This window comes from Prunus avium, chromosome 2 (assembly GCF_965620075.1).
Source record: "Prunus avium chromosome 2, drPruAviu1.hap1.1, whole genome shotgun sequence".
NCBI classification, from domain to species: domain Eukaryota; kingdom Viridiplantae; phylum Streptophyta; class Magnoliopsida; order Rosales; family Rosaceae; genus Prunus; species Prunus avium.
The window spans coordinates 8769507-8791872 of record NC_142285.1 but is presented as its reverse complement, the minus strand read 5'-3'; the positions used below and the strand labels follow the sequence as shown (position 1 = coordinate 8791872).

The 22366-nt window shown below is 39.2% G+C and overlaps 1 protein-coding gene and 2 long non-coding RNA genes across 3 annotated transcripts; 2 read left to right on the top strand and 1 right to left on the bottom strand.

Annotated features, from left to right (window-relative positions):
• Positions 1–2016: 2016 nt before the first annotated feature.
• LOC110765253 (uncharacterized) lies at positions 2017–5252 on the bottom strand. Its single transcript, XM_021968337.2, has 4 exons — positions 5106–5252; positions 4869–4991; positions 4613–4770; positions 2017–3074 (listed from the first exon to the last, which is right to left on the bottom strand). The coding sequence occupies exons 2-4, from the start codon at positions 4988–4990 to the stop codon at positions 2173–2175; spliced, it is 1182 nt and encodes a 393-aa protein (XP_021824029.2). The 5' UTR covers position 4991; positions 5106–5252; the 3' UTR covers positions 2017–2172.
• Positions 5253–12664: 7412 nt separating this feature from the next.
• LOC110769917 (uncharacterized) lies at positions 12665–15188 on the top strand. The gene is made up of 3 exons (XR_015833589.1): positions 12665–13070; positions 13793–13856; positions 14800–15188. It is a non-coding gene; the product is annotated as an uncharacterized LOC110769917 (long non-coding RNA).
• Positions 15189–19272: 4084 nt separating this feature from the next.
• Positions 19273–21819, top strand: LOC148296412 (uncharacterized). The gene is made up of 3 exons (XR_015833590.1): positions 19273–19678; positions 20401–20464; positions 21408–21819. It is a non-coding gene; the product is annotated as an uncharacterized LOC148296412 (long non-coding RNA).
• Positions 21820–22366: the final 547 nt, after the last annotated feature.

The window sequence follows — 22366 nt, the reverse complement described above, 5'->3', positions numbered from 1 at the left end:
TATGAGTTCAATTACCTGGGCTATGGGGTATAACTACCTATACTAGAGGTAACCTATGGATTTAATTACCTTGACTAGAGGTAATTTATGGGTTTAGTTACATGGACAAGAGGTGTATACATAGGTATCTTACCTATTGTTAATATATGAAGTTTCCATGAACTCTTATTATAAATTTTAAGGTAGGTATACCTTGGGAAATTTTCAAAATTCAATTAAATTTAAATCAAATATGATAATTAATGTCCTACAAATCAATAACTTACTGGTTTTACAAATCCATAATTTACCTTATTTATGTTGTAGGGGCATAATTGGAAGAAAAAATTAATTAATAATTAATTAATTAAAAGTAAACATCAATAAATTGAAAAAGGCATATAATCTTAGGTGATGCAAAAGTCAAAGAACTTGGATCAATAACAACTTCTGTGTGGATCACACCCAATATCTCTCATCATAATTGGACTTATGCCAAATTATTTTATTTTATTTTTCTTTTTTGTCTTATGTTTGAAATAAATTAAGCCAACGGTGCAATCGTTTATGTGTGTGTTTTACTAGTAATGAGAATTTACACTATTGTTCAAATATCTTTCAAATTCAATCATACTTGATTTGGAAACCTCATATTATTACTTTCACCGTCGAGAAATATGGTGCCCAATACAAGGCTACAGATTACTTCCATAAAGAGCGTTTCGGTGGGATGATAACCTCCTCAGGGAATATAAGCCTATATATGCCTTGTAATTCTACGTTTCCTTGCAAATTTAATTTCCAAAAGTCGCTTCTTCGTTGTAGGCATAAGACCATCCCCAATGCATTTGGACTTAAACCCAAAAATTTCACTTCTCAAAATACAATAATTCATGTATTATCACTGTTAGTCTTAAACAGTTTTCCTCCCAACCATGTATTCTAAAAATTTCAGCTTCCATTTTTGTTAATTTTGTTTATGCTATAGTTTTTTTTGTATAAATATTTTAAGGTTAAAAAATTGAAATTCTAAAAACATATATTTTTTTTCATTGAAAATTAAAACGAGCACAACAATGAGTACAACAACATTATTGGTACTAAAAACGCGTAAAATAGTATTGAAGCTAAAAACGAGCACCACATGGCTTAAATTAAAAACAACATTAACTAAACCAAAAACACCAAGTGCTTAATAGTCTTAGTTTTATTGAATGAAATCATCAAATATAAATCTCAACTTAAATAGAGGATATACATATAAAAGGAATTTATACATATGAAATTTAAAAGCTGACTAAAGATATACAAATGAATGAGATCTATGTTTTCAGAATTAGGGGTCATCATTTGGCTCACAAATCTACAGGCCAATGATTTTTTTATAAAAGCCCATCCCGACCCGACCCAACTCAGACCATTGATGAGCCCTACTTTGAGTGCAAGAATCATCAAATATAACAAGTAAATTCAAAAATTTGCCTCAACCCAATCAATGGTAACTTCAGGCTTGGGAAAAGGTTTCTCGACGCACGGGAAAATGATGGGGAAAAGGAAACCCTCCATCCATCATGGGAAAACAAGCTAAAGATTTATTACCTTTTTATATGATCAATATGCCCCAATTAACAATTTAAAATGCAATTCTGCCTAGAGAAATCAATGTATTTCTAAATTATGGGTACATCCGGAAAGAAGAGAAGGGCTGCAGAGTTAAAAAACTTTATTTTAAAAAAAATCAAAAAGGGCACAAATGTCTTTATATTTTCAAGCAAGAAACTAAAGATGGAACAGAGTTGAGGAAAATAATAATAATATTGACTTACATTGTCGAGAAAAGTAATTAAAAACTATTGTTTTTCTGTTTAAACAACAATATCAGATGTATTTATTTTGAGCCATTAGATTGCTCACAATCTCTTATGGTAATGAATTGAAAGTTCCCTTGGCATTGTTAACAATGAGTCCTTATAACACTACTTTAAAACAAAAGATCGAGCTCAAGAAGAAGAAAAAACAACAAATTCCACATGCTAATAACTCTCCAAAAGCAATTGCAAATTGCTAATATTGTAAAATATCATGAAATACTGTTTACACAGGTCGAATGCAAGTACTCCATACATTTTGAATTATGTTCCACAGATTGCATAAATTTTGTAATTATCAAAGACAGAATTTTCCAAAATACGGCTAATGCCTCCCATAACCCAACTCCCTATTCATATCTGTATCATTACCAAAGCCTACTGCTGCCTTGGCCAAGTCTCTTTTTGCAACCTCAAGATCTATCTCTGCAACAGCTAGCCTGGCCTTTAGCCTCTTCACTTCAATCTCCAATGCATCCACATCCTCTCTCTGTTTTTGAACTTGCCCTGCCCTTTCCACAAGCTTCTTCAAATTCAGAGCAGTTTGTACAGAAGGCTCCAGCCAAGCCAAGTCAAATTTGAAAGTCTCAAGCTCCTCCCACAAAATTTGAAGGTGTTCACAGGCATCTTCAGTCATATCCTTAACCTTCGTAGTCTTCAGAAAATGCAAGACTCGACCCAAAGCCGTGAATGCCCATTCAATAAATGTACGACTTCTCTTCTTTTGGCACTCAACCAATGAAGGATGCCATGAACAAACTTCCTCTAGCAATGGAACAAAAACTTTCTCTATTTTCCCCAAACCCCTAAAATCCACGAGCTTGCCAACTGGAGTGAAGGGCACTTTGTCATGCTCCTTGACTATGGAAGGGTCAACATAGCTATCAGTAGGCTCAATGAAAACTTGTCTGGAACTTGGCGCATCCTGGAAAGCAACCACCTGTTCAGAACTATGTGTTGTAACTGATGAGTGTGGAACTTGTACAGAATCCACACTTGAAGGTTCCTGCCCTTGATCTTCTTGCTCTGAAGGCTCTATTGTTGCAGAACTGCCAGTTCCTTGGTCTTCCAAAATCTTAATGTCAACCTTACGGACTGAAACGTCAGCTGTAATAATACACTTATCATTCCTAAGAAAGCCTTTGTTAGAGTCACACAGCTCACTTAAAGCCACGAATGATGTGAAGCCCCAATCACTCTCACTTGAATTGAACCCATGCTTACTGTCTGTGAAATCAAAATATAGAAGCACAGAAAACTTAGTAAAAACTGCATGGCTAATTAAGAACTAATAAAAGATAACAATAGAGGAAGCTTATTCCAAAGTTTAACATAACAATATATAGGAGAGTTCAACCACTGTATAGGAAACTTCGCTTCTGATCGTAACCATTGGATGAGTCCAATGATTTCAAATACGATATATTCCTTATTAACAAAATACTTAGCCTCATGCATTGGAGCACTACTGGATATTTGTTATGTGCATCTATCTGGTATGATACATACATAAATATACAGATAGACACACATAAAGTGGACTCCTAGCCAGCTTTGGGGACCTGACTAAGCAAATCATGCCTATATGATTTTAAGATAGTTTTACCATTTCTTTTCTAGAGCTTAAAATTACATGGGCACAGGCGGCCAGTTGGCCTCCACCTTTGTTAAATAGAATGCATTTCTTTTTTCTTTTTCTTTTTTCAGATAAGCCCTAAATATTCAGAATTCAGGTAATGTGCTTGCAATGGTATCCATGTATTGGCAATGAAACTATAAGATTGCCCAAGTGAAATCCCAAACCCTGTAATAAAAAGCAGCAGATCTGTTCTTGCAGAAAACAGAATATTTTGTTCGAGCATCTTAACCTTCTTCTTATTAACCATTGCAATTAGATAATTATGGCTCATGTAAATCCTACTCAATTTCAAATACAACAAAGTTGAACATCCCCACATGGAGATAAGAGTAATTTGCTTTGTGTTTTTCCAGTTATTACCAAGTTTCTCCTTCTGGTCAAATAAGTTTCTTATTTCAAAATAATATTCAGACTGCAACCATTTTTATTAACCTGAAATCATAATGTCAGAGCAACTGAACCTCAAATCAGAAAGTAAAAGTCCATGAAGGGAGTGTATTACTATGTTTGGTCAGTTTCAGTAAGAGAAAAAATAACATTGTAAAATCATGTGCTTGGTTATGGCGAGAAAATGAAGGGAAATTCAGAAAAAATGAGAGAGATCTTAATGTTAATAGCCTTGAGAGAAATTACCACTTCTGGAGTATTTCCTAGAACGATGAAATGAAATCAGATTAAAAAAAATATTGAACAATAGAATACTATCGAACTCTATTATTTTATACAAAGGAAATCTCCATTGTATAGGAAAGAAAATTCCTGTAATTAATGGTTTGTCCAGAACAAAAAGAATAAATTTGCATATTTCCTTACTATTTCCCTCTAAGTCCCTGATTCCAAACAATTGTAAAAAATTTACTACACACCCTAGCCACAGCCTGATTGCCATTTCTTACAAAGTTGAATTGTAAGAAGAGGCAATCAGGCTGTGTTGCGATCATAAACAAAATTCACTCTACAAGAGGAACTGTGAGCCTGAATCAAAGCAGAAGAACCTCCATAAAAAGATGCAAGAATCACAACTTCCATTTGACAAATTAGCCTTTGCCATCATAAAATGAAAATATAGCAGACAAAAACACAAAAATAAAATTGAATCAACAACAATGAACAGTAAAGCAAATACCCTTTGTTATTGACTTGTTGCTATTCAGTTGATCAACCACAGTCAAGCTGAATTCGGCATATCTAGTCCACAGAAATGGCAAGTCTGAAGCATCTACAACCTCCAAATACACGGACAACTGCTTTACGTTGTTCCCCTTTGGAAATATAAGTATCCGCCTAGTCAAACCAACCAAGGAAATCCCATGATCAACAACAGATCATGAAAAAACACAAAACTTTGAATCATGTAAACAGCAGGAGATACATAAAAATACCATTTCCAATCACCGATGAGGAAAACCTCGGAGTAAAGCTTCTGGTTGTTCAACTTTGAGAAGTTTTCAATGGTCCATGTGAATGTTTTAGATACAAATTCTTCTACTTGCTGATTCTCCATTCTTGATCAACCCCAGACACATAAACAGTAAACAAAAATCACCAACTATGACATTCAAACTGATTATAACACTAACATAAAGTAGTTTAGAAGAAGACCCAGAACTCAAACTTACCTACAAATCGACAAGTCAAAGTTCGCAGAGAGACAAGGCTCTGCAGAGATGGCACGTCCGTAAACTCAAAAGCTAAGCAGGGGAAAGTGTACAGCCCACTGACTTTTCCAATTTTATATCGCGAAACTTTTGGATGAAAGGCAGATATTTTTCTCTCTTTCTACTACTTTTTATTTATTTGTCGTTTTATACTTTTTTTTTTAACGAGAAATGTTGTCACTTTCTTTCTCTACATCATTTTCATTTATTAGTAGAATTAGGCTAATAAATACTTGGTTTTTTTTTTTATCACAAAGCATCATTGAGGTAACCAAGCTATCTGATTGTGTACTCTTTTTTTTTTGGTGACATTTGTGGTGATTATAATTTTCTTAGTAGAAGCGACATTCTAAATTGGAATAAGGGGATTTCTCACACACACACAACTATTATGTCGTGGGAATTCGAAACTGAGACTTTTAAGATACAAGTTAAGGCTTTTTTTACTCGCCTAGACCCCCCCTCGGCTCGTGGTGCTTATATTAACATGGGTGCTCACAAACAAGTAATCTTTGTCCTCAACTTTCATCCAAAATTATGTTAAATTGCGGACATAGCATATATATCCAATAATATAATACCACGTAAATTTAAATAAAAAAGAAATATATATTTAAAAGAATTAAGAATTATAAACCATAAAAAAACCAAGGAAGAAAAAGACTAACACCTCCAGCGCACCAATCTTAAAAATAAAATTTTAAAAATTAAAAAAAATATTTAGAAAAGAGAAAAAGAATATGCCCCAGCAACCCCCTCCCTGGGTTTGCCGACAAAGCCTCCACCCATCACTGCTTGCCATGGCTGCCGCCCATATTTTTTCTTTTACCTTCCTTTCTCTTTCTATTCCTCCATTTTATTTTTTTATTTTTTTTTATGTGATATTCCTCCCTTGTTCTTTGTAAGCAAAACCTGCTCAAGGGATTCTTATTTTATCCCTTTTCTTTTCTATATTCGTCTATGGTTTTTGTTTGGGCCAAAAATGAAAAAAGGCCCAGTAAGGTTTTTTAAAGAGGTTTTATAGGCTTTGGGCCACTTGTTTCATTGAAAAGAGAGCTCGGCTTAAAAGAGAAGGCCCAAAGTAGTGATTCAGCCCGATGGGATTTAACGTTCTACTAAAGTTATGAGGCTTATTTACTGTAGTGCCTCATGAAACTTCGCTCAAATTTCACTTTACCCCCCCAAAGTTAAAGTTGCCCACTTAACCCCCTAAATCGTGGTTTCGTATTCCACTTTACCCTCTACCGTTATCTCCATTAATAACTTTGTTAGTTTTGATGACTTGGCATTGCTATTTTAGTCTTTTGACCACAAGTGATGATGTGTCATGTAAAAGGTCCACTTTTTTTGCGAGATTTTCTATTTAAACCCTGCACTTCTCTTTGTTCACCTCAATACTTAAATCATTAAGCTATAAGTTTTATTATTGTGTAAAAAGACAAAAAAAGGTCATCTAACTTAATAATTAACCCTAGTACATCTATATACACACCCCACCACTCTTCATATCAAGTTTTAGAAAAATACAAACTCCTCTACATCCTATTGTCAGATTACTCTTCTCTTTTAAAGACATAGAAAATTGACGAGCCTACCTCTTTAAATATGTGTGGGAGTTGATGGAAATGTTTGTTGATTATCAACTCAACAATACCCGAGTGTTGGAATTCCAATTACAGTTCTTGGAGAGAGGTAAAGTTGTTTTCTTTCTCTAGAAAGTGTTAAATTTCAGGTTTAGGGTTCTATTTGTTTGTGTTTTTTTTGCTATGAACAAAGAAAATTATGGGGTTTAAATAGAAAATCTCTTTTATTTTTTATTTTTTTAGTTTGGAGTGTATTTAAGGGTAGTTTGGGAAGATAGTGGGGTTTTCTTAGAAATTGTGAAAATTTAAATTAAAAGATGGGGTGAACTTAGAACATGGGGTGAACTAAGAGAAGTGTGGGGTTTAAATAGAAAATCTTTTTTTTTGCTTAAGTGGAATAAAATATATAATATAATAATATAATTACTTGTTTAGTTAAAAAAATATATAAAATTGGAAAAATTAATACATAAAAATCTTTCTTCTCCATCTCTCTCCCATGAACTCTCTCTCCCCTAACTTCATAACCCAAAGCCACCCTCGCCACCACATGGTCGAGACTAACGTTTCCACCACCGCCATCACCAAAACAGCAACGACACCAAATGACGCCGGCAAAACCGAAGTAAAAGTGACCCTCCTAAGGAGCCCAAGAAGAAAAATGACGTGTCGTCTACTTCCTAGCCGGAAGTGAATGTTGCCAAATTGAAGATCACGGAGAACTAGTTCCTCAACGACCCCGAAGACTAATATTAGTGTCACATGATCTCTCTCTCTCTCTCTCTCTCTCTCTCTCTCTCTCTCTCTCTCTCTCTCTCTGAAAATTTTCTTTGAAATCTTCAACTTTTTTGTTTTAGTTAAGGTTTTGATGCAAATTACAATAAAGTAGGGCTAGGGTTATTGGGTGATTTTGTAAATAATTTGAGGGATTTAAGAAGCCCAGTAATCTAAGCAATTACTTTGCACATGAATTTGACCTCTACCCACAAAGATCTCATTGCTCAGGCTTACAATGGTCGTTGATGAAGTTTGGGGTGAGTGAGGTCATGGGAGCAAGATGGAGAAGAAAGACTTTCATTTATTAATTTTTCCATTTTTTATTTTTTTAAATTAAACAAGTAATTAAAATTATTTATTATCTATTTTATTCCACTTAAACAAAAAAAAAGTGGGCCCTTTACATGACACATCATCACTTGTTGTAAAAAGAGTAAAATAACCATGCCATGTCATCAAAACTGATAGAGTTATTAATGGAGATGACGGTTGGGGGTAAAGTGGAACACGAAACCATAGTCAAGGGGTTAAATGGGCCACTTTAACCCTTTTTTTTTTGTGGGGGGGGGGGGGGGTGGCGCTGTTGCGTAGATACAGCTGCACCAAAATGGATTCAGTTGCATCCTCAACTTGTGATACTCGCAAGTGCACGAGCCGTTCGGTAGTATAGCGTATGTAAGTGTGAGGTCGATCCCACGAGGATTGGTGATTGAATGATTCAATTCATTTTCCCTACACAAAACAGAAATGAAAAAGAAGGGAAATAAATAAAACAAGGAAGAAAGAAAATAACTAACTCAAGCAGATAAGTTCCCAAGTTCAATTAGATTAACGGATTGATTCTAGCTAATGTATGATTAAGCCATGGTGTGTGGTCATAACCTTGTGTTCCTAATTCCCTAATTTGATCATTTGTTGTCTAACCTAAAATTAAGCATTAGGAACCCATTAAGCATAGAAGAACAATTTAAACAACCAAGCATGTATCTAATCCCTGTTGTCGAATGTCCATACATACTCTTCCTATTCATAGTTCAATTCGAATTAAAGCATGGTGTATACTCTTAATTCAAACCAAGATAGCTAACATGCAAGCCTTAATGGTGATCAATCATTCAAACTAGCATATTAACTTATAAGCATAATGAATAAGAACATGAACCATAATTGAAACTTGGAAACTAATCAAACTTGAGACTAAAGAAAAGAATTTACATAATGAAAAGTAAAGTGGAACTAAGAAAAACTTAAGGAAAATTTCAACACAAAAGATTTCTGGTTCCAACAATTGAAAACTAGAAAGAGAAACTAAGAGAATTTGAGGGAGAGAAGGGAAGGGAGCTCTAGAGAAGTGTTTGAGAGCTCCCCCCCTTGGGGTGTGTTTACAAGCTTGGGAAACCTCACTATATATAGGCCTAAGGAAGCTGAAAATCTGAATTAAGTATGGCTAATGCATACAACACTTTGTTTTATAAAATCTGAAATGGTTGATGCACTTCACTAATGCATACAACACTTGCATTATAAAATCTGAAATGGTTGATGCACTTCACTAATAAATCCCACCAGCAGCCCTAGCTCATCTTCATGTCATCATGACCAAGCTTCCAACCAGAAATAATAGCTCATCCTGAGGTCAGCATGACCAGCAACTTCAAGGGCTTACGAATTGGGCTTCCCTTAAGCAAATTAAGACTTTAAGCACTCAAACTTGAAGTTCAGAATGTCTTCTTTCCAGCCATATATCATTTGGGCCAATCCAAGGTCGGAGGAGGAAGTTAAGGCCAAAACAAATTGCTAACTCATTTTGCGCGCTGATAAAATCCATCCTGAGCATGGCTTTGTGTTTGCTAGGTAACAGACTCCACAATTATCCAATGGGGCTGAATTTCGGATATGTTCTAGTATACACCCATTGGAACAACTTTCATGAAGAATGTGGCCTCATCCGAGCTATGTAGGTTGCTGAAACAAAGCTTGCAATATGACCTACGAAACTGGGCTGGCAGGGGACTGTAGCCAAAATTGAGTTTGTCTTTAAGCTCTTCATCCATTCATCCAAATTAGGCCCTAACATGCATGGATTGCATCATTTACTATCCAAAGCCATCATTATTACCTAAAGCTCAATGAACTGAAAGATAAACACAAAAAGGATTAAAAGCACAAGTTTAACTAAAAAACATAACCAAATCATAAGCTAGAAGGGTACAAAATGATATACAATTATGAACCGATCAGGGGGCGCGGGTAAAATGAGATTTGACCAAAGTTTCATGGGGTACTATAGTAAATAAGCCAAGTTATTACCCACAATTCAAAAGGTTTTACTTGGGTAAATGCACGTAACCCAAAATATTAGCTTGAGTTAACTTCAACAATTGGGAAATTTCAGGAGCGAAAGAAGAACTGAGCAACTGCATTAAATGCAATTTGAGTCATGAATCTCTACTGAACCAACTTGCCTAGAAAAGTCATGTTGAGCCACTTCTCATCATCATCGCAAGGATCAAAGCACTCAAGCTTCAAGTCATCAAACGTTAATTTGCTCATTAATAAAAGAGTATACATCAAAGGCAACATGACTGAACACATATTACAAACACTTTTCTACACACATGAGCTTAAGAAAAATTAAGAAATTGAAGTCAGAAAAATTCGTTCAAATGATAATTTGGCACACCTCTTAACCAAATTTATCTCAAAGTGTATATTTCAAAAGCTGGTACATGATATCAGGTTACGTTGACCTTGTAAACAATCAAATTGAGACATGTAGAAATAAGGGGAGCATTTGAGAGTCCTCTAACACACAACATATGGTGTTGTCTCTTTTTCCTTCAACTATGATTTTTTCCACAGGGGGTTTTTTAAGCAAGGTTTTAACAAGGCAACATAAACACACGTATATCAATGTCCCAAACAAAGTTGTACTCTTTTTTCCTTCATTTAAGTATTTTCCCATAAAGTTTTCCTACCAAGGTTTTAATGAGGTAACCAATTAGTGACTTGCATACATCCAAAGAAGAGTGCTCCAAATGGTGGATCCCACAAGTAAAAAATAAAATGTGACGGAAGAGTGACGAAGTGGTTTTCAACCTACAACAACACAATGAATGCTATGGTTAAAGCCTTCAATACTAAGATAAATTGAGTTGGTGCACTACGTTTTGAAATCAATACACCAGATAGTGAGAAGAGAGACGTGAGCTCTTATACAGTGATGGATTGAGGATCCGAATCCCATGTGGTCATGGTGTAAATGTGTAATACCCTGAAAAAAAAAATTAAAAATTGACTTTCATATTTCCGTGAAAAACAATATTATGGTGAAGAATAATTATGGGTATTTTATCAAGTGATTTTGGATTGAGACTATTGAATTAAGTGTGTTTAATTTCAAGTTGGACAAAAATGCCCTTACGTAACGTTTGATGAATTTTTCAAAGGACAATTTAAGACATTGAAGTCAGACGATAGTAGTCGACTCAATGAACGCATAGGAAATCGTTTATGAATTTTGGGCCAAAATGACCAAAATACCCATATGTGTGAAAATTACCAAAATACCCTTGTAGGAAAAAAAAAGATAAAATTTTTTTTTTAAAAAGGAGGAATCTGCAACGTGTAAGCAAAACTATGCTCTTCCATATATTCTTCCTCCCTTCCCTTATACATTCCCTTCAAAATCTAATCTTGATCTCAATTAGGGGTGAGTTGTTCACCTATTAGAGATGAATCACCTAGTCTATGCTAAAAGTAATAATTGCTTAAGCTAAGATAAGATTGTAGGATGAAGGAGATGGAAGTTGGGTGAGGAAGAGAAGGAAGAAATGAGAAATCTCCAAGGGTGAGTCAAATTTCGAATTTCTGAATTTCAACTTTGTGTTTGTGTGATTCTAATCCTTTAAAGAGTATTTTAAGTCACTTGAGTGATAGGGAAATTGAATTAGAAGAGTTTGAACTCCCATTTTCGAGTTGGGTGGATAGAGTAATTTTTCAAGTATGATGATTTGGGTTCCATTTTGAGTTTTTGATGAGTTCTAATGATAGATATGAACTTTAGAAGAGTTTTAGAAGCCTTAGAGCAGTTTCAGCGTAGCGCATGCCAGGGCAAGAGGGGGCCCAAGCCCCATTTGTGCGTTCCAGCAGGCCAGAGTTGCCCGAGTAGGAGGTGGGTCCCAAATAACCGGGCCAGCCCAAGGGTGAAACGAGCGCATTCTCCAGCCTGAGGGCTGCTAATGTTATGCGCTAACGGTAGGATGGCATCGGTATTGCTTTCCGCCCACAGTAACATTCCATGTGGAGCATTTTGGGTTCTCCGATCGCTTTTGTCCTTCGATCCAATGGCTATCTTTTTTTTTTTTTGGCTAAAAAAATTACCAAAAAGTTCTAGAAATTTTTTCTATCAATACCTACCAATATTCTTCACTTTCAACACCAAATCCTCATACGTTTTCTTCTCCTTCTAATATTATTCACTTTCTACACTTATTCACTTTCAATTTTCATTTTTATTCACCATCTTATGGCATCTTCCATCGAAGCCGGAGGGACGTGGACAACCATGGAAGATGTTCTATTGTTTGAGTGTTGGGTCCAAGTTGGTCAATGTCCGATCACGGGCAATGAGATGAAATTCTCTCTTATGTGAAGAAAAATTCATGCCGAATTTTGTGAATATCGGATTCGGCTCGTACGGAAATGGCCTTGGCTAGGAGGTGGACAATTTTGAATAAAGAGTTGGGGAAATGGAGAGATGCGTTGGCAAAAGCGATAGATAACCATCGAACTAGCGAAAATCTTTGCAATGAGGTAAATTATTTGTCATTTCCGTTTTATTAAATTTAATGTCCTAATTTTTTTAATGTTTCTTGCATTTCCAATTTTTATTTTATTTTTATGTTTCTTGCATTTCCTTTTTTTTTAAAAATAGATTCTGCAAGCACAAATATGGTTCAGTGCCATTGGGTAAGGCAGAAAATCTTTCAACCATCAACAATGTAACATCCCGACCCAAAATATTATTAAGATTGGTTTTAATTTAATTAAAATTTGGAATTTCCAATTTTTGCCTTTGAAGTGGGGGCAAAAAGGTCAATTTTTATCCGGAGAGAGTTTGGGGCAGCAAGTGGTGTTTTTAGAAAGGTTGTACTGAGCCGAGTCCGTAGACACGCGGTAGGCTCGATTCGGATTTGAAACGAAGAAGTTACGATCGAAAAATCATTGAGGATTTAATTGATTATTTTCAGAAATTATTTTGGGATAAAATCAGTTTTCCAGAAATAATCTCTCATTTCTCTCTCTCTCTCCTCGCGACAGACTCCCCCTCCCCTTCGTTTTTCTTCAGCCGCACCTCTCTCTCTCTTCGAATCTCCGGCCACTGGCCACGGCAGCGCACGAGACCGGACTTGATCGAACCGCCACCTCCTCCTCTCTCTTCCCCGGCCAGCACCGCACCTGGAGTCGTCGACAGCCGCCGGAAATCACAGAAAACAGGCCGGAAAATCGTGGAACTTCAACACCTTCGTTCTCCTTCGTTTCTCAACCAAATTGGACAAGTGAGGTATGAAAATCTATCTATTTTTCGTGCTCTAGCTGCCTGTTGGATAGGTTTCCCGAAATTTTGAGAGTTTACAAGTTAAATTTCGAAGTTTAGCTACAGCCGGTTTTCAGTTGAAATTTCCGGCCACTTCCGGCCATTTTCTGGTCTTCACCCAAGAAGAAAAGTGGTTCCAAATTAGGTGTATTACCTAGGTTAGGAGTTTGGAGCCAAAATACTAAGTTTTTCCGGTCACCGGAATTGTGATTAAGCCACCCACGCGCGGCAGCGCGTGGGGCGGCGCGTGGGCAGTCCGGCAGAGGCCACATTTTATCCTAGAATGATCCTTGTGTTGTCACGAACACGTAGGAGTTTACGGATCTCAATTTGGATATCGTTTGGGCCTCGAACCAATTTTACCTAATATGTGATTTTCGGGTTTGATGTGTTTGGACCGTTGGATCAAACCCAATTTCACGTATGTTGTTCCTGGTATTCCTAGGATCGTATAGGAATTCGCGGATCACGAATCGGAGCCCCGGATGTCCCGATTCATTAACTTCAAATTTTGATCGTCCGGTTGACCGAGTGTCTTCCGAGACTTTTCCAGCGCTTGAAACCCTGAGTTTGGACCTTAGGGACGTCTCGTTCCTAGTACTTAAGGGAAACCGGGAAATTAGGATTTTTCTTTAAAGTCTTATTTTGAAGAGTTGGATTTTTATTATCGTGTTCCTATTCTGAAATAGGTAATCCGACTCCGCCTTCAGAGCAGGCAGGACCCTCTCGGGGTCACGCAGCTTGGGACTACTTGTGAGTGGACTTGGTTTTCAATAAATTGCATGATTTTTATATTGAAAGTTCTATGCATAAGGATTTAAAGGTTTATGGAAGTTTACCTAATACTTAAAGTGGAACGATTATTTTGTTACAGTATTTGGGATATATTTGGGTTTTGGATATATTCAAGTATCTTGAATTTTATGTATATGCTATTTTGGGATAGTATTATTTTTGTTGAGTATTTGTGGGGGGTACTTGAGAAATGGTTTTGAGGCATGGAAAGATGCGAGAGTAGAAAGTCAGTTTGGAGTGCTATATGCACTACCCTGTGTACCTCCCCTGGATTCGGAATGTGATTATGGAAATGTGAAATATTTGGAAATGTAAGTAGCCGGGGCATCCTTGACGGGATGTTGACCGTAGACCCTTGATTGGGTAGTCTGCGCGCGTAGGACAGTTCCAGGCGTACGGGTCTTGATTCTTCGTCCGTACGTGCTGGGTTAGAGTATCAGTCCCCCAGTTGGACGACTCATCCCTAGCCACATGGACGTTTGAGGGCCGGATAAGTGTGAGCTAGTCAAACAATCCCCTGTTGGATTGTTTCCCCGGTACAATTAGGTGTGTCATATACCTATACTATATCTCTTTTATATACTTATATATTTATATATAACTATACATTTGTTCTTGCTTTTGAGCGAGGATACTTCCCCGCTCGTCGTGCTGGTGGGCACGTGTTTCGAGAGTTTGTCTTGAGATTTTATATGGAAAGGATTGGATGGGTTGATTTGATAGTTTCACTGGATTTCGGATTTAGCTCGGGTTGGAGCAAATTACATATATGTATGTTTATGTTGGATTTAATGCATTGGTTTCATGCATGGTTTTCTAACAGTGGGGTTATATTACTTTGGTTTAAATGGAACTAAACTTTGTTTTGTCCACTCACAATTTTCTGTTTTGCGCCCCACAGCCAGTAGTGACTGGAACGAGCCGCAGTGCCGTATTTTTGTGCTCCTGTTTTCACGAGCTTCAGCACTTGAGCCTTCTCAGGGCCTGTGTGCTATGTAAAATCGTTAAACTTCCTTCCTACTTGTAACTTTCTTTGAATCCTGTTAGATGCTCTGTTATTGCCCAGTTAGAATTTGGTATTTTGAGGCCGGAGGCCGTGGTTTGTAACACTAAGCTTTGTGTATTATGCGCTGGCTGTTGGGTTGTTTTTAACTGTGTTTTGACAGGTTGAATTTTTGGGATTTGTCCTGTTTACAGGGGAGACTCTGCCAAAAATTTTGGTGGAAAGTCTCGGTTTTTAGTAAGTGGGCCCAGCATCTGCGGTATGCCGGATATTTAGGCGGGATCCGACCTGGGTTTCGAGAAAATCCGGGGCGGGTCCTGTCAGCTTGGTATCAGAGCATTAGGTTTCTTTTCCTTTGACCTTCATGCTTCTTTTGCGTGTTGGTACTAATAATTCTGTGGTTTCTTGTTTAGAATCATGCATCCCCGTGGTGCCAGAACCAGAGGTCGTGGTCGTGCTCAGAGGTACGGACCCAATCCTCCACCTCCATCACTATCTCCACCTCCATCCCCACCTATTGGAGAACAAGCGGGAGACAATGTGCCGGATTTCCAACAAGTGCTGAATCAATTTACTAGCCAGTTCACTCAGACCATGGCCACTGCTCTCCAAGGGCAAGGGAGACGGAATGTGGAGGGGTTGGATATTAAGAGGGTCAAGGAGTTAGGGGCTAAAGAATTCTTTGGAAGTGCAGACCCTACTGAAGCTGAGGCTTGGCTTACTGATTTGGAAAGAATTTTTGATGTCTTACAGTGTCCAGAGGAAGACAAGGTACGGTTGTTTGTCTTCCTTCTGAAAGGGAATGCCTATTATTGGTGGAAGACTGTCAGGAGGGGCTACCTATTCGTTCATTGCAAGTAGCTTTGTTCCTTATGCCAGTGTTAGACCCACACCCATGGCAGGAAGTTTTAGTATTTCTTTACCTACTGGGAACGTCCTGTTTGCGGACATGGTGCTTAAAGGTTGTTATGTCCAAGTGGGAGATGCAATGTTGGATGCGGATTTGATTCCCTTGGACTTGGTAGATCTCGACATTATCTTGGGAATGGATTGGTTAGAAAAGCATCGTGCATCGGTAGATTGTTTCAGGAAGGAGGTAGTGTTTAGAAGTCCGGGACAACCTGAAGTCATGTTTTGTGGAGAGCGTAGAGTTCTTCCGTCTTGTTTCATCTCTGCCATTACGGCAAAAAGGTTACTTAAGAAGGGATGTGTGGGGTATTTAGCCCACATCATTGATACTCAGGAGATCACTTTGAATCTAGAAGATGTTCCTATTGTTCGTGAGTTTCCAGATGTCTTTCCGGATGATATTCCTGGTTTACCTCCTCAGAGAGAAACCGAGTTCACTATCGAACTCCTTCCAGGCACGAATCCAATTTATCAAGCTCCTTATAGGATGGCACCAGCAGAATTGCGGGAGTTGAAGATACAATTGCAGGAATTGGTTGATCTTGGATTCATTCGACCTAGTGTTTCCCCTTGGGGTGCACCGGTGTTGTTTGTAAAGAAGAAGGATGGAACCATGAGGCTATGTATCGATTATAGACAATTGAACAAGGTGACAGTGCGTAATCGATATCCCTTGCCTCGAATCGATGATTTGTTTGATCAATTAAAAGGAGCCAAGTATTTCTCTAAGATCGATCTGAGATCGGGTTACCATCAACTCAGAGTACGAGAGGAGGATGTTCCGAAGACAGCATTCAGGACTCGTTACGGCCATTATGAGTTCTTGGTGATGCCTTTCGGATTAACAAATGCTCCAGCAGCGTTTATGGATCTCATGAACAGAGTGTTCCGACCTTACTTGGATCGCTTTGTGATTGTATTCATAGACGACATCCTTGTCTATTCCAGAACCTTGGAGGGTCATAAGAAGCATCTGAGGTCGGTATTGAGGACGTTGAGAAGGACGGAGCTGTATGCCAAGTTCAGCAAGTGTCAGTTTTGGTTGGATAGAGTGGACTTTCTCGGGCATGTGATATCAGCAGAAGGAATCTATGTGGACCCACGGAAAATAGAAGCAGTTGTGAATTGGGTGCAACCCACCAGTGTGACAGAAGTACGGAGTTTCCTGGGGTTAGCAGGTTATTATCGTCGGTTCGTGGAAGGATTCTCAGTGATAGCAGCACCTCTTTCACGGTTAACAAGGAAAGATGTTCAGTTTGAGTGGACGGAGGAGTGCGAACAGAGTTTTCAAGAGTTGAAGAAGCGGTTAACCACCGCACTTGTTTTAGCTCTTCCAGACAATTCAGGGAACTTTGTGATCTACAGTGATGCATCATTACAAGGTTTAGGATGTGTTTTGATGCAGCATGATCGGGTGATTGCTTATGCCTCAAGGCAACTCAAGAAGCACGAGCAGAATTATCCTACACACGACTTGGAACTTGCTGCAGTGGTGTTCGCTCTCAAAATTTGGCGACACTACTTGTATGGTGAGACGTGTCAGATCTTCACTGATCACAAGAGCCTCAAGTACATTTTCACTCAAAAGGAGTTGAACCTGAGACAACGACGTTGGATGGAGTTGATTAAGGATTACGACTGTACGATTGAGTATCATCCTGGTCGAGCCAATGTAGTAGCTGATGCTTTGAGTAGGAGTATTAATGTGAGTTTAGCTCATTTTAAAGGGGTTTATATTCCGTTGATGGGGGAACTATGGAAGGAAGAGGTAGAGTTGGAATGGAGTCAACAAGGTGCAATACTTGCTAGTTTGTACGTGAGGCCTATCCTGATTGAGAGGGTGATTGCAGCACAACTGGAAGATCCTAATCTTTGTGTGTTAAGGTCAGAAGTAGAAAGTGGTGTATGGAGAGATTATGCTATAAGAGAAGATGGAGCTTTGGTAACTGGAACTCGTCTCTGTGTACCTAAGAATGGCGACGACCTGAAAAGAGAAATCTTGGAGGAAGCTCACTGTTCAACTTATTTTATGCATCCAGGTAGTACTAAGATGTATCGGACTCTACGGGAGTACTACTCGTGGCCGCATATGAAGGGTGACATTGCTAAGTATGTGAGCAGGTGTTTGGTGTGCCAACAAGTGAAAGCAGAGCGACAGAAGCCTTCTGGACTTATGCAGCCACTCCCGATCCCTGAATGGAAGTGGGAGCATATTACAATGGATTTCGTTTTTAAACTTCCACGTTCTGTAAGTGGGTATGACGGAATTTGGGTGATAGTTGATCGACTCACCAAATCAGCTCACTTCCTACCTGTAAAGGAAACCTATTCTTTGACGAAGCTGGCGAAGCTCTTTGTAGGTGAGGTAGTGAGATTGCATGGAGCTCCTGTGTCCATTGTGTCGGACAGGGATGCTAGGTTTACCTCTCGATTCTGGAAGTGTCTACATGAGGCTATGGGCACCAAGTTACGTTTCAGTACTGCTTTCCACCCACAGACTGATGGACAGTCGGAAAGAACCATTCAGACTCTGGAGGACATGTTGAGATCCTGTGTGTTACAGTTGAAAGGTAGTTGGGATACTCACCTTGCTTTGGTGGAGTTTGCGTATAATAACAGTTATCATTCGAGCATTGAGATGGCTCCGTATGAAGCTCTATATGGGAGGATGTGTAGAACTCCAGTCTGTTGGAATGAGGTGGGTGACAGGATTGTGGAAAAAGTGGATAGTATTCGGGATACAACTGAACAAGTGAAGATGATTCGAGAGAAGCTCAAGACCGCACAAGATAGACAGAAGAGTTATGCGGACAACCGGTCCAAGGATCTTGAGTTTGCAGTTGGAGACTGGGTATTTTTGAAGTTATCTCCTTGGAAAGGTGTGATGAGGTTTGGTAAACGTGGGAAGTTAAGTCCTCGTTATATTGGACCGTATGAGATCACGGAACGCATCGGACCAGTTGCCTACAGACTTGCCTTGCCTTCGGAACTATCTCGGATCCATGACGTATTCCATGTGTCCATGCTACGGAGGTACATGCCTGATCCTTCTCACATTTTAGAACAGCAACCCATGGAGTTGAGAGAAGATTTGTCGTATGATGAGGAACCCGTACAAATTCTAGACAGAAAAGAACAAGTGTTGCGCTCCAGATCTATCCCAATGGTGAAAGTGTTGTGGAGGAGTCAGACTGTAGAGGAAGCTACTTGGGAACCCGAGGAGCAGATGCGGGCCCAGTATCCTTACCTCTTCTATTGACAGGTACGTAAATTTCGAGGACGAAATTCTTTAAGGGGGGTAGATTGTAACATCCCGACCCAAAATATTATTAAGATTGGTTTTAATTTAATTAAAATTTGGAATTTCCAATTTTTGCCTTTGAAGTGGGGGCAAAAAGGTCAATTTTTATCCGGAGAGAGTTTGGGGCAGCAAGTGGTGTTTTTAGAAAGGTTGTACTGAGCCGAGTCCGTAGACACGCGGTAGGCTCGATTCGGATTTGAAACGAAGAAGTTACGATCGAAAAATCATTGAGGATTTAATTGATTATTTTCAGAAATTATTTTGGGATAAAATCAGTTTTCCAGAAATAATCTCTCATTTCTCTCTCTCTCTCCTCGCGACAGACTCCCCCTCCCCTTCGTTTTTCTTCAGCCGCACCTCTCTCTCTCTTCGAATCTCCGGCCACTGGCCACGGCAGCGCACGAGACCGGACTTGATCGAACCGCCACCTCCTCCTCTCTCTTCCCCGGCCAGCACCGCACCTGGAGTCGTCGACAGCCGCCGGAAATCACAGAAAACAGGCCGGAAAATCGTGGAACTTCAACACCTTCGTTCTCCTTCGTTTCTCAACCAAATTGGACAAGTGAGGTATGAAAATCTATCTATTTTTCGTGCTCTAGCTGCCTGTTGGATAGGTTTCCCGAAATTTTGAGAGTTTACAAGTTAAATTTCGAAGTTTAGCTACAGCCGGTTTTCAGTTGAAATTTCCGGCCACTTCCGGCCATTTTCTGGTCTTCACCCAAGAAGAAAAGTGGTTCCAAATTAGGTGTATTACCTAGGTTAGGAGTTTGGAGCCAAAATACTAAGTTTTTCCGGTCACCGGAATTGTGATTAAGCCACCCAAGCGCGGCAGCGCGTGGGGCGGCGCGTGGGCAGTCCGGCAGAGGCCACATTTTATCCTAGAATGATCCTTGTGTTGTCACGAGCGCGTAGGAGTTTACGGATCTCAATTTGGATATCGTTTGGGCCTCGAACCAATTTTACCTAATATGTGATTTTCGGGTTTGATGTGTTTGGACCGTTGGATCAAACCCAATTTCACGTATGTTGTTCCTGGTATTCCTAGGATCGTATAGGAATTCGCGGATCACGAATCGGAGCCCCGGATGTCCCGATTCATTAACTTCAAATTTTGATCGTCCGGTTGACCGAGTGTCTTCCGAGACTTTTCCAGCGCTTGAAACCCTGAGTTTGGACCTTAGGGACGTCTCGTTCCTAGTACTTAAGGGAAACCGGGAAATTAGGATTTTTCTTTAAAGTCTTATTTTGAAGAGTTGGATTTTTATTATCGTGTTCCTATTCTGAAATAGGTAATCCGACTCCGCCTTCAGAGCAGGCAGGACCCTCTCGGGGTCACGCAGCTTGGGACTACTTGTGAGTGGACTTGGTTTTCAATAAATTGCATGATTTTTATATTGAAAGTTCTATGCATAAGGATTTAAAGGTTTATGGAAGTTTACCTAATACTTAAAGTGGAACGATTATTTTGTTACAGTATTTGGGATATATTTGGGTTTTGGATATATTCAAGTATCTTGAATTTTATGTATATGCTATTTTGGGATAGTATTATTTTTGTTGAGTATTTGTGGGGGGTACTTGAGAAATGGTTTTGAGGCATGGAAAGATGCGAGAGTAGAAAGTCAGTTTGGAGTGCTATATGCACTACCCTGTGTACCTCCCCTGGATTCGGAATGTGATTATGGAAATGTGAAATATTTGGAAATGTAAGTAGCCGGGGCATCCTTGACGGGATGTTGACCGTAGACCCTTGATTGGGTAGTCTGCGCGCGTAGGACAGTTCCAGGCGTACGGGTCTTGATTCTTCGTCCGTACGTGCTGGGTTAGAGTATCAGTCCCCCAGTTGGACGACTCATCCCTAGCCACATGGACGTTTGAGGGCCGGATAAGTGTGAGCTAGTCAAACAATCCCCTGTTGGATTGTTTCCCCGGTACAATTAGGTGTGTCATATACCTATACTATATCTCTTTTATATACTTATATATTTATATATAACTATACATTTGTTCTTGCTTTTGAGCGAGGATACTTCCCCGCTCGTCGTGCTGGTGGGCACGTGTTTCGAGAGTTTGTCTTGAGATTTTATATGGAAAGGATTGGATGGGTTGATTTGATAGTTTCACTGGATTTCGGATTTAGCTCGGGTTGGAGCAAATTACATATATGTATGTTTATGTTGGATTTAATGCATTGGTTTCATGCATGGTTTTCTAACAGTGGGGTTATATTACTTTGGTTTAAATGGAACTAAACTTTGTTTTGTCCACTCACAATTTTCTGTTTTGCGCCCCACAGCCAGTAGTGACTGGAACGAGCCGCAGTGCCGTATTTTTGTGCTCCTGTTTTCACGAGCTTCAGCACTTGAGCCTTCTCAGGGCCTGTGTGCTATGTAAAATCGTTAAACTTCCTTCCTACTTGTAACTTTCTTTGAATCCTGTTAGATGCTCTGTTATTGCCCAGTTAGAATTTGGTATTTTGAGGCCGGAGGCCGTGGTTTGTAACACTAAGCTTTGTGTATTATGCCCTGGCTGTTGGGTTGTTTTTAACTGTGTTTTGACAGGTTGAATTTTTGGGATTTGTCCTGTTTACAGGGGAGACTGCCAAAATTTTTGGTGGAAAGTCTCGGTTTTTAGTAAGTGGGCCCGGCATCTGCGGTATGCCGGATATTTAGGCGGGATCCGACCTGGGTTTCGAGAAAATCCGGGGCGGGTCCTGTCAAACAATGTTGGGAGGTGGTGAAAAATTGTTCAAGATTCAGAATTATTCCCATGGGTCTGACCGTTGTGTTGAACGAAACGCCAATCTATGATTCAACAACATCGGATTTGCCTTTGGATTCACCGATGAGTCAAGACTCACCAATCCAAAAGGAGCCGAGGCTTATTGGGAGAAAGGCGGCGAAGACCAAGAGAGGGAGTACTTCCACCAATGATACTGCATATTTTTTGAAGCAAATTGCAAGAAACGGCACCATGAGAATTGAGTTAGACGTGAAAAAAGATGCGGACGAGAAGGCAATGAATGAAGAATATGCAAGAGAAATTGAGTATATACGCAAACAAGACATTGAGAAGAAGGATCGGGAAACCATGGCCATGGATACAAACCATATGTCCCCTGAAACAAAATAATTTTGGAAGCTAGAACGAAGGGATGTTATGAGAAGAAGGCTTTTCCGTGACGATGGACCTAGCAACACCGATTGGTTAAATGATCTAAACCATTAAGTTATTTTGCTTGCCTTTTATTTAATT

What these genes read in the sequence shown, in the direction of transcription:
- LOC110765253 (XM_021968337.2), bottom strand. Translation starts at nt 4,990, where the DNA reads ATGGAGAATCAGCAAGTAGAAGAATTTGTATCTAAAACATTCACATGG. An exon ending in CTCATCGGTGATTGGAAATG is followed by an intron (nt 4,771 to 4,868) that starts GTATTTTTATGT and finishes TGGTTTGACTAG; the next exon opens with GCGGATACTTATATTTCCAA. An exon ending in CAACAAGTCAATAACAAAGG is followed by an intron (nt 3,075 to 4,612) that starts GTATTTGCTTTA and finishes TTGATTTCACAG; the next exon opens with ACAGTAAGCATGGGTTCAAT.